Source organism: Elgaria multicarinata, chromosome 5 (genome assembly GCF_023053635.1).
Source record: "Elgaria multicarinata webbii isolate HBS135686 ecotype San Diego chromosome 5, rElgMul1.1.pri, whole genome shotgun sequence".
NCBI classification, from domain to species: Eukaryota; Metazoa; Chordata; class Lepidosauria; order Squamata; family Anguidae; genus Elgaria; species Elgaria multicarinata.
The window spans coordinates 45386519-45398693 of NC_086175.1; the positions used below are offsets into that span (position 1 = coordinate 45386519).

The window sequence follows — 12175 nt, forward strand, 5'->3', positions numbered from 1 at the left end:
TATTGAAAAGGAAATTTCAGCAGGTGTCATTTGTATATATGGAGAACCTGGTGAAATTCCCTCTTTCTCACACCAGTTAAAGCTGCAGGTGCCCTGCCTTCTTTTAAATCTGGTCACTCTAGTAGCTCTTGCACCTTTAACTGTTGTGATGAAGAGGGAATTTCCCCAGGTTCTCCATATATACAAATGACACCTGCTGAAATTCTCTTTTCTATGCAACTGTTAAAGATACAGGAGCCCTGTCCTCCTTTTCATATGGTCACCCTATATTACCCCCTTCCTTGCAGCTTCTTTTCAGAGCAATTACTGCTGGGTTGACTGTGCTCTGGTAAATTTGCTTCCCCTGTTGCCGCCACCCTCCTCCTCCTCGCCTTCTCCCCCCTCTATCCGCTACCAGCACCAGCACCTCCCTCCCTCTTATTATCTATCTTCTGGCAGTGCTGTCCCTCCTCCTCCTCCTCCTCCTCAGCCATCATAACCACTGCTGCTGGCATTGCCTCCTCACCTCCTCTTCTCTTTCCATTCTCCATGCATCCTGCCCAGTTATTGCTGCCTCGTTCTCTTCCTCCTCTCTTTCTCTTCTCTCCATTCCCCTTGGCCACCATTATCCTTCCCTACTGGCTGATGCTGCCTGAACACCTCACTTGCTATCAAGGATTCTTCCTAGTGAAGCATTCTGGGTAAGTGACCCTTGTGGAGATTGCTGGTCTTTGTTTCAAAGATAGGTTTGTTGCAAATGAGGAATGCAGTATTATATAAAAATAAAACTTTTATTGCTTCAAACAAACATAGCTTCTAGCTAACTTCTCTCCAGCCCTGACTGACTCCTGAGAGTGCTGAGTCACTGACTGCTGTGTCACCTCCTGATTGGGCGAGTATTCCTTCAATCAAAGTCTGTGTTCCTGACTTCCTCTTCCATCTAACTTCCTGTGTGTCTCTTAGTTCTACCTATTGATACATCTTTCCTTTTTTTATTTTAACCAACAATACATTACAACTCCCATTTACCCCCCCCCCCCCAAAAAAGTTAAACATAGTCTTGTAGATGGTGTGGCTTCTGTACCAGGCGACCTGCCCGAGTTCTTACTTGTTTTGCTATAGGAGATGTAGTTTCTCTGGGGTGATAAGCGGTATCACGGGTATCCCTAGGATGTGAGGACATTTCAACTATCTCCCCAGTCTCTCTGGCAGGGGATTCCGAATGACCTCTTGCCTGGAGGCCAGACTGTGAAGTGGGTGCTCTCTCCTCCTGGAATTGCTGTTCTTGGTTGTGGTTCTGCACACCTGCATTTGATACTAGTTCCTGTGTGTCTCACTGCAGTCTTGCTGCAGCTAAGGCAGTCTCCAAGGCCTCCTCTCCTAGAATGCCTTGCTATGAGGAAGGAACCCTCACAGTGGGGCATGCGGACCACTGCCAGGCAGGCTGTCTTTCCCAAGAGCCTTGCCAGCCACTTTTCCACTATGGAATTTGCCATAGCAGGGAAGCAGATGGTGAGGCTTCCTAGAGAGGGTTCTCAGAGTTAGGATTGGGTTGGAGAGCTGAGCCAGGCACAGTCTTTCGGACAGCAGAGGGACATGGGGCTGCAGCTCCCAGCGCTGGTTCAGAGGACCAGCAGTGCTGCCACCAGCCACCACTTGCCAGCTACTGCTGCCACCATCACATGGCTGCTGGCAGCACCGCCACCTTGAGGGGGTTGTTTGCTACCCCCAGAATTTGGTGCCTAAGGTGGTCATCCCATATCCCTCCCAAAGAAAAAGCCCTGCCTACAAATACAAAATAGTTGAGGAGAAAAAAAGTTTTTAATTATCTCCTTTTCCATTATGAAACTTCCGGATCAGTTTCACTCACACACACTGAGTATTTAGATAGCTGGGTTTGGGAAAGGGTTTATTACCATTTTAAGTGTTTCGTGAACACAATTAATTCTTTCATTTTCAATCTGGCTTCTGCCAGTGCATAAGTGGCTGTTACTAAAAGAGCCTGCATGATTGTATTGATGTTTGTATGGCAGGATTTCATGGTTAGTACAAATCATAAAAGCTATGAAGGATGAAGCATCAGTGAATCCAGCTTCAAAATTGCTGGGAGCTAAAGTTTTAAAACTCATGCTGCAAAGTGAAAAATGAAATTTAACCAGGCATTTTGGTGAAGGAGAAGTAATTTATTGGATGTAAGATGAAAAGCTGTGAGAGTAAACATCAATCTCATCTTAGACACATGTCACTGATTGATGTTTGCTCTGCACAGCAGCCTGGAGGTAAACTCTTTGAAATGGCATAGTAGGTGCTTTATCTGTCTGAGGGAAAGAACACAGTTTGTTAAGTTGCTGCTTTTTTGAGACCTTGCTACATCTTCATGTTCAATCAAAGGGAAAACAGTAAATCAGAGTAATTGCTTTGCCCTGTGGCATTTCTGTTTGTAAATGGAGGAAAAAATACTGTAGAACCCTCAAATTAACTTCTGTTTAAACTAGGTGAAAAGTCTAAAAAGTCACTTACAACCCAAGTATAGCATTTTATTAATCATGTCACTAGTCCATCAAAATCAGGTATTTTGTTTTGCTTGCACTGTGGCATTTCAAAATGCTTTTAACATGGGGGATGCGAAGCTGTTGCTTCTGGAAGATCACCCTAAGCCATTAGCAGCACAGTGTTTATAAGTAGTCATCATTTTTATTTAGCTGAAAACTATCCTGATGTCAATAAATTGGCCAGGAGTTGGACACAAATGCTAAAATGGAAAGCAAAAGTAATTTACACTTATTAAGTGGTCATGCTATTGAACAAGATGATTGCCCCAAATTAGTATGTTGATTAGGATTTGGGTGTAGTCATCAACACCAAGCTAAACATGAGTCAGCCGTGTGAGATAACACAGTTCTGGGCTGCATTAGAGGAAGCACCGTATCAAAGACATGTGAAGTCCTTATTCATCTCTACTCGGAGCTAGCGAAACCACACCTGAAGTATTGTGTATGATTCTAGACACCACATTTCCTGAAGGACATTGACAGGTTAGAACAGGTTGAAAGGAGGACAACAAGATAATACAGAGACTTGAGGACAAGACCTACGAGGACAGGAAGGAACTTGGAATGTTCCGTCTGGAGAAAAGAAGTCTCAGGAAAGATATGTTAACAATGTTCAGGAACATAAACAGGTTCCATAATGAAGATGGTCAAGAACTATTTTCCATTGCCACAGAAATTAGGACCCAAAAATAATGGATATAAGTTACAGCTACCTAGATTTCAATTAAATATAAGGGAAAACTTCCTGATGGTAAGATCTCTACCTATGGAGGTTGTGGGTTCTCCATCTCTGAAGGTTTTAAAGAAGAGGCTGGACAGCCACCTCTCATGGGTGGTTTAATTGGCTTTCCTGCACATCGCAGAGGGTTGGACTAGATGATCCTTGTGGTCCATTCCAACTCCACAATTCTATGATTCTATGGTTCTATGATTAAAATGATTATTCATTTATGAAGCTACATAGTCAGACTGTTGGTTCATCCAGCCCAATATTGTCTATTCTGTCAGGCAGGAGGTTTCTCAGCCTTGTACCTCACCTGGGGACCAAACTAGATGTTCAGTGGAAGACTCGGGTCTCTGCAAAATAACTACAAACTCTGTGTGGCAGGTGGAACAACTTGGAGGGTAGAAGAGTGGGCAAAGAGGAGTATTTTAACCCTTCCGTCCATCTGCTGCTTATCCTTTCTCCTTGTTTTCCCCTCAGGGACTTAATTTACCACAATTGGGAGAGGGGAGATGAAGGGAGAAGCAACAGAGGAAGTATTAAACATCCCTTCTGTATCTGCTGTTTCACCCTTCCAAATAGCACTTTCCCCCACAGCTGTTTAGATGTTCTTTGGCGACACAGGTACCTAGATCTAGGTTTGTTCTGAACATCTAATTGTCCTGCTCTATCAGGGATTCTACCATCTAAGTGAGATGGCAGCTCAGGCAATAAGGCACAAAGTAAGGTCCAGATCTGGAGTGGAGCAGGTTCAGTATTTATTTATTTATTACATTTCTATACCGCCCAATAGGCGGAGCTCTCTGGGCAGTTCACAAAAACTGCCTGCAGGACCGTACTTTGAACAGTCCTGCAGGTACTGACCCAGAGACCTGGTTTGCATGTCACACTAAGCCACAGTGGGTTGTTATTTTGGGTTGTTGCAGGGTGGCTTAGTGTGACATCAAAAGTTGGAGCATTTTCCAAACAAACCACCCTGAGAACCCATGGCTTGTAATAGTGTTGTTTAGGGTGGCCTGTTTTCATGGTGGCAATCATGCAGGGAGATTTTATTGTGAGTTGTCGGGAATGGCTAGAAAGCTGCCCTGCCTCTCCTTATGTTCTTGCTAGTGCTGCTACCATTCTTCTTGATTCCTTCTCAGGTGTTCTGAGACTCTTATATCTAATGGAAGCTTCCCACAGCAGTCATCATAGGGTATAAGCATGTTTTTCACATTTGTCTGAAATGCAGGAATTTAGTAGATGGAGATTCTTTCCATGGCAGGAGATATACATGCCATGCTAAATTTCTGCAAGTAAAGGAGCTCTTATAATCACAAGAGCTGTGTCAAAAAGGCAAGTCAGAACTCTGTCTTGTTGGCTTCGTCTGTGAGCCATGTCATGCTGTCAAAGGATAATGTTCTGAGGTTATGTCTCCTCCCAAGAAGTCTTATTTATTTTCTGAAATTGTGATGGTGTCATAAGAACATAAGAGCCATGCTGGATCAGACCAAGGGTCCATCTAGTCCAGCACCCTGTTCACACAGTGGCCAACCAGAGGTCACCCAGGAATACACAAGCAGGACATTGGTGAAACAGCATCCTCCCACCCATGTTCCCCAGCAACTGGCATATAAAGGCTTACTGTCTCTGATGTTGGAGGTAGCACATAACCATCAGCAGTAGTAGCCATTGATAGACTTCTCCTCCAGAAATTCATCCAACCCCATTTTAAAGCCATCCAAATTGGTGGCCATCACCACATCTTGTGGTAGTGAATTCCATAGTTTAATTAAGCACTGTGTGAAGAAGTACTTCCATTTATCTGTCCAGAATTTCCCACCAATCAGCTTCATGGGATGACTCCAGGTTCTGGTATTATGGGAGGGGGAGAAAAATGTTTTCCTATCCACATTCTCCATACCATGCATAATTTTGTACACCTCTATCATGTCATATTACTGTCATATTAGTCATAGAGACGAATTGTTTCAGTTGTAGTTTCATGACCGTAGCTGATTAGCAGAGATAAGACAAAGGTGCATTACCGTGAAAAACACTGCAGCATGTAGTTTTAACAGCCCTTTTGGGAGCTTGTTAATGTAAGAAAAAAAGAAAGAAAAAGCACTACAGAACCCAAGTAGATTGTTGTTATTTTTAAATAGCATTCCCATATAATGCTCTAAGGAACTGTCATAAGAGGAAATGTGGCCATAGTTTCTATTTACACATAATTTTTTAAATTACTGTCTCTTTTTTTAAAAAGAAAATTATTTTTAATTGTTAAAAATGTTTTAATAGTTCCTCTGTCTCATGTCACCACAAAGACCTGTGCAATACAGGCTAGTCCAGGAATGAGGAATCCCTGGCTCTTCAGATATTGCTAAACTTCACCTCCCATCATCCTAGGCTGTTAACCACACTGGCTAGGGCTGGTGGGAGTTCAAGTTCAATATCTGAATGCCAACGGGCTCCCCACCCTTGCTGTAGACCCTGCTGTAGATCTCACCCCTCCTTTCTTCAGGAAGTGTGTGCGTCTGTCTGTCTGTCTGTCTGTCTGTGAAAGAAAGAGGAAGAGAGAATAGAGAAAGTGTTAAGGTGGTAAAGATGCATTTAGGGACTTAAATTTCTTGAGTGAACTGGCACTAATCTGATTCATGTTCTTATTGCCTTTGCCATCTCTTTGCTGCTTTATACTTCTTCACATGGATATTGCTACCATTGTTTGGTTAATTCTATTTTTCTTCCTTAATTTTGGTGTAGTGTCTATGACCCTGACAGAAATATGCTGCGAAGGAAAGAATGGGAAAGGAGAAATCAGGAGACCCAGCATGAAGATGGCATATTTAATACCAGTTACTCTCTCTTCAGTGAACCATACAAGGTATGTATTTTAACCAAATAGTCTTCCCTTTTGTTCAGTTGTTCCAACAGTGTGGTAAAATAGGTAAAGTCATACTTCTTACAGGCCAAATGTTTATTTGTGGAAGTTACTAGGTAGAGGCCATTTCCCTATTCTGTGATGGGTTGAACTATTATTTAAAGTTTCCCCTACAGATGTTTGTCCAACCTTTTCCTGAAAAACACCAAAGTAAGGGAGATGCCACAACCCCACTGGTAGTTTACTCTATTGCTGAACTACCCATTCATTGGGATTTAAAAAATAAATTCTGTAAAATTTCTTGACAGCTTGCAGCCTATCCCAGCTTACTATCATTTGCCAGCTGTGTGGTATTGTTCCTCTAGCTCCCAGGCAAATGAACAAACTGAGTGGCTAAGCCACCTGCACAGTTGCTTCAAAGTGATGTCACTGGGACATGACAGCTGATTGTGTAGTGAATAAGCTGTGGTTCCTAGGCACATGGGTGGAAACAAACTCAGAGAAGCTCCAAACACAGGAAAGGAGCAAGGGGTCTCTGGTACTGAGATGTGGGTATTGGCCAATGTTTTCAAGGACAGATGCTTCTCACCCCCTGAAGGAATGTGGGTGGACCATGGACCATCCACCACCAAATTCTTGAGCAAGGCATATGAGGGAGGGAGGGGGTGGGCTTAGCTAGACCTAAGGTTTATCCCGGGATCATCCCAGTTCATGTAAATGACACACAGGGGATCCCAGGAGGAGGCAGGGACGACCCCGGGATGATCTCTGGATAAACTTTAGGTCTAGCTAAGGCCACAGAGAGAGAGAGAGAGAGAGAGAGAGAGAGAGAGAGAGAGAGAGAGAGAGAGAGCACAAACCTGGAAGGGCTCATAGTGGTATAAACATGCCTATATCAAAGTTACTTTACCAAAACAAACTAGGCTATACCATGTCCTAATAAAAACTGCATTGTCTTCTACTAATAACTCAGTTTTCTTCAAGCAGTTTACCAATTAGTAATTTCAGATTACACAGCACACTTCCACAAAGTGAATGCCAGCACCATCACAATTTGGGCCAGTAAAAGCGACCACATAAATTATTTTGTATGTTCTACTTTAATTGGTCATTAGACATAGGCTGCAGGAGATACTTTTTTGTAGTCTGCCATAATGAACTGGCCTCACAAAGCATGCATTAATATTGATGTCTCATTGAGTTTTAGATGCCTAGTTTTCAAAGTATATGAAAGTAGGGCAGCATTATATTCAGCTATGTTGAAAAAATTAAACAGTTTTAAAATGTGATCAAACTTGAACAAAACATAGAAGATTTATTTTCCTCACTTTTGGGGGCAAGTGCACCATTGGGTCTGTTGTCAAGATATGCATTCATAGTCTGATCATATTTTGAACTATTGTTAATCTCTTCCTCTGGGATTGAACTCCATCTACTTTCCCAATAATGTGTAGCAATCAATCCCATCTTCCTAACATTTTAAAGACCAAGCTAAGCACACTGTTATGGGGGCCCTGATTCTCCTCAGAGATCCCTCCTAAGATGATCTGTTGTTACCTAAATGGTCCACAGAGCCCAAGAAACTTTCAACTGTGTTACTGGACAACACTCATGTCTTCTTCTAAGCTTGCCACTTCCCCTTGCCATATGCCATGTGCCAGTTCTGTGCTGATTTTCCTGGGCCAAATAGGACTTGCTATATCTCTTCCTGTGGATTCCTTTGAGTCTCTGTCTGCCCCTGCTTCTTCAAGGCCTTGATGTCATCCTACAAAGCCAAGGGTATGCAGGAAAATCTTGGAATTTTGAAAGAGGTCTGATTTGGCTTCCTCTTTTCCACAACTGTTATGCCACCTCCCAGTGTTGGCAATAGAAAAGCAGTATGCAGGGCCTCTCAGCTATCAATACTATATGAAAACTGTAATTTAGTGGGTGTGGGGAGATATTTGCAGGTTTACATGTGTTCGTTACTGTTGTCCTTCATGCTGGTAGCCTGTTCTGTCAAGGATAGCTTGCAATGTGTGAACAGTAATATTCTAATGGAAGTCACATTTCATTCAAACAATACAGAACATTTATATTATATATATATATACTGAGGTCCCTCATAGCTTTCCATTTTCAGAGCAAATGGGCAGAATCCAGCAAGGCTCTTATACTGCCATTGATTCTCTTACCAATTCCATTGTGTACCACTTGTGCATTGGCAATTTAACACTTTGGGGTAACCTGAAACAAGTGTAAATGTTCATTTCTGGAAGGAGACAGATCAGTAAAGCTTAAGGGAGCTCTGCTAACTTGTATCCTTCCATAAATGAGTGTCTCCTCTCATTTTTGGTCTTCCTCTAGCAAAAGCTTAATCTCACTTGCCTAAGTGGTGGGTTCCACTTGCACAACAGAATTGGTGAGACCTACCGTTTGCAGAAGGGAATTGGTGGTGTGGAATCATTGGTTGGATAAGGACCTGTTGGATTCTGCCATATGTAAAGTATCTTTATCAGATACTTCCGTTTTTATGCTACTAAATTGATGCACATTTATGACATGTTTTTCAGTTGTTTTATTTGTCACAGAATGATTCTTTTGTTGTTGTTGTTGCTTATTTGCTTTATAGACTAACAAGGGGGATGAACTCTCCAGTCGGATCCAGAATACACTGGGCAACTATGATGAGATGAAAGAGCTGTTGACTGATCGATCCAATCAAAGCCACCTTGTTGGAGTCCCAAAGCCCTGTATCTCACAAGCTTCTGTGAACAAAAACGAGGAACACTTTATTGCTGACACAAAGCCCCACACTCAGGCTTCCATTTGCAATCCTCCATCTTCCTTGCCGGTGGCACTTTCAGAACAATTAAGCAAGAACACAGCAGTGGGCTGGCAGAAGCCTGGACATAGTTTGGAGAGCCAGCAAAAGGGAAGCAAGCATAGGCATGGATTGCCAGATTCACACAGTAATGACTTCAAAACAGCTAACCAAAAGAATAATTTGGAAAATATTAAACATTATGCATCTAGTTCCTCATCACCATCTTCATCCAGTGCTACCCAATGTCTCTTATCGTCACTTGGAGACAGCATTCGAACGCAACAGCAATCAAAGCTGAGTTGTAGTGCAGAAGTTGGAATCCAGGCTCAAGAAAGGCCGGCTATGCATAGCAATGGACACTGTGTACAGAACTTTCCTTCTTCACTTTCTTCAAAGCCCAGTATAGTTCAGCAGAAACCAACAGCTTATGTAAGGCCAATGGATGGTCAAGATCAGGCTCCTGATCAATCACCAAGACTGAAACTGCTGGCTGAATCTAGCATGCTTTGCACCTCGTATAGAGGGATGCCATCTGCTAAATCTGACTCAGCTAGGACCAAGACAAAAATAACAAAATGTAATATTTCCCAGCAAGAAGAGGTAAGTGTACCTGAATTAAGATGTGCTATTGACATACCAGTAGTTAATCACTTTACAAATATTTAGGTTGAAATTCTGTGTAAAACCAATACGTTGCATTGAATTTCCAGTGTATTAATTCTGACTCAGCCTGTTTGGTGGAAAATATACAGTGATCATTCTTCAAATATGGCATTGCCTTTTATATACTATGTCAAGCGTTTGGCTAGTCACATCTGTTTGAAATATTATCCCTATTTAGTCAGTTCTCCTTTAGTACTTCATTTGTATGATTTTTAGTGTTGATTAGTAATTCCAAAGAAAATGGAGATCTGTTATTACTTCAAGTACCTATAGTAGTGGCCAATGAATAGCAGTACTTAAGGTCAGAAAGTAACATAAAATGACATAAAATGTTTCTTATTTTTGTAAGAAATCAGTGCGCTGGTTCTAAGGGGGTACAAATGTCTTTCCTTCTGATTGCATCACAACTATTGGATAAACAGATTTTGCCAGTAGCATACAAACAGCAAATTTTAGCAAAACCTGATTTCCCCACCCTCCTCTACTAGTGCTCCTAGTGCTTTAATCAATGATGTGTGCTCTCTAATTGTGTGGCTGTTATGATAGTTCTTGTGTCATACCGTTGACATCAGATATGCAACCCCTATTTCCTAGACCCATGACTTGAGTTTTACATTGCAAACCTATATACATCTATGCCAAAGTAAATCCCAATGAATTCAATGAAACTTGCTTCCAGGTAAGTGTTAGACAATCAGAGTAACTAACAAAATAGAAAAATAAAATCTTAAAGCAAAGCATTTCAGCTTCCATCTTCTTCCGCGCCTCTAATATGAATTGGTGTCCTGTACCCAGGTGGCAGTTTTAGAACAGAGAGGATGCAATATTCCAAAGTATGGCATACGCTGTGGATGGAGTGAGATGTATTCCCTTGCAAACCACATTCCAGCACTTCCTCTTTTTTATTTATATATTTGAAGTATTATTGCTGCCAGGAAGAGCATAATTCCTATGTGGTGACTTGTTCCCATTACATGGCTTTGAAACACTTGGATTTTGTTGGAATTTTAGAAGATAGAAATGGGATTACTTCTTGGGATATCAGGGAAATTAGGAAATGGTGGCACACTGGACAAAGGATTATTGATGGTACAAGTACAAAGCAGGCATGAGTTATCTGGGATTTGAATATAGTTGGGAACTATCATTTTTCTAGGCCAAGATTGGAAGATTAATTGAGTGACATAAAGTGGTAGTTCGTTTCATGGAGAAGGAAAACAAAAAGGGACACACATGGTGTGTGTGTGTGTGTGTCTAAGATTTAATTGCACACTTAAGATGCCTAAAAGGAAAGCCATAATAACATCAAGATATGGTATATTAAAATATGTATTTTAATTTTTGCATGCTTGTGATTTTTCAGAACTTGCTTCAGGATTTTAAAATCTTTAGAGTTGTCAATATTATTATTTTTCAAACCTGTTCATACAGCTTACAGTGAGTTCTGCTTTGAAGAAATCCACAACTGAAACATAAATATATGTTAAAAATTAAAAGTAATACCAGGTCCATCTTTTGAAATGAAAACAACCCAGAGGATTATTGCAAGTATATGTTGTTGTTTGTATATGATACAAAATCTTCCCTTTATCCCTGGAGACTTCCATATGAGCAGGCCACGAAGTTGGCTTCAGTACAAATGAATCATGTGAAATAGCACTTGAATACAAATTATAGGCTATTACTTTTAAATATGCAGGAAAGGTTGATTTCCTGTGCAGTGCAGTTTCTCATTTAATATTGTTAATCAGCTTTGGAAAGCTCTCAATATCTTGACATAAAATGTATCTTATAATAATTTTCAAAAATAGTTTTAATGAGAATACCCTAGCTATACCTTATGTATAAAGGTGTTAAGTGTTCATTCAGGGTTTAATTTTTAGGAGTCAGTTTCATCAGTATTAATCAGAATTCATATCCGACCTTGTAGACCTTTCAGAAATCATCCTACTTCTCAGTGTAAATGATAGCCTCTCATCTCAAGTGCTGCTGTTTCACATTTAGAATTTTATTGTAAGCTGCTTATGAATTATATTATTAGAGTGAAGGTCTGATGTACTGAAGAGAAAAATCTTGAAGTATAAAATAGACCACAGAGATACACTTGTTCCCAGTAGGGCTCTTTAAAAATTATTTGCTGTAGCTGCTTATTCTCATTTATCTTGGGAGTTCCGATTTATGTATTATTCTAGGTAGAAGGAAAGAGCCAAGATCTAGTGTCTAGATTCCAAACAGGAATTCATTTTTATGAATCTTTATGTAGTTGTATTTTAGTACAATCTTATACATGTCTATCCAAGCAAGTTGTTAGAAGACTGCAGTATAATGGTGCAAACAAATGCATGTCTACACAGAAGTAGAGATGTGTGAGAAATTTATTCCACTATGGGTTCTCAACTCCTGGACCGGTTCTCGCCTCCTGGATCTGATTGCAATTGGTAATCCATACATTTCTGAGCTTGTGATGGATTTCGCAAAACAAAACAAAAATATGTTTGATAACATGCACACATTTAAAACATGTGTAAAGACGTGGATGTGGGTCACGTGGACCTGAAGAGAATGGCTTACGTGAGAGTTGTTTAACCCTT

The 12175-nt window shown here is 40.9% G+C and overlaps 1 protein-coding gene across 1 annotated transcript in view; it reads left to right on the plus strand.

The window, feature by feature from the left end:
* Positions 1–12175, plus strand: part of AFF3 (ALF transcription elongation factor 3) — a 287605-nt gene that overhangs the window by 35487 nt on the left and 239943 nt on the right. The window contains exons 2-3 of the mRNA XM_063126273.1: positions 5998–6118; positions 8727–9521. Of these exons, the coding sequence (XP_062982343.1) occupies positions 5998–6118; positions 8727–9521 (916 nt within the window). The remainder of the gene's footprint in view (positions 1–5997; positions 6119–8726; positions 9522–12175) is intronic.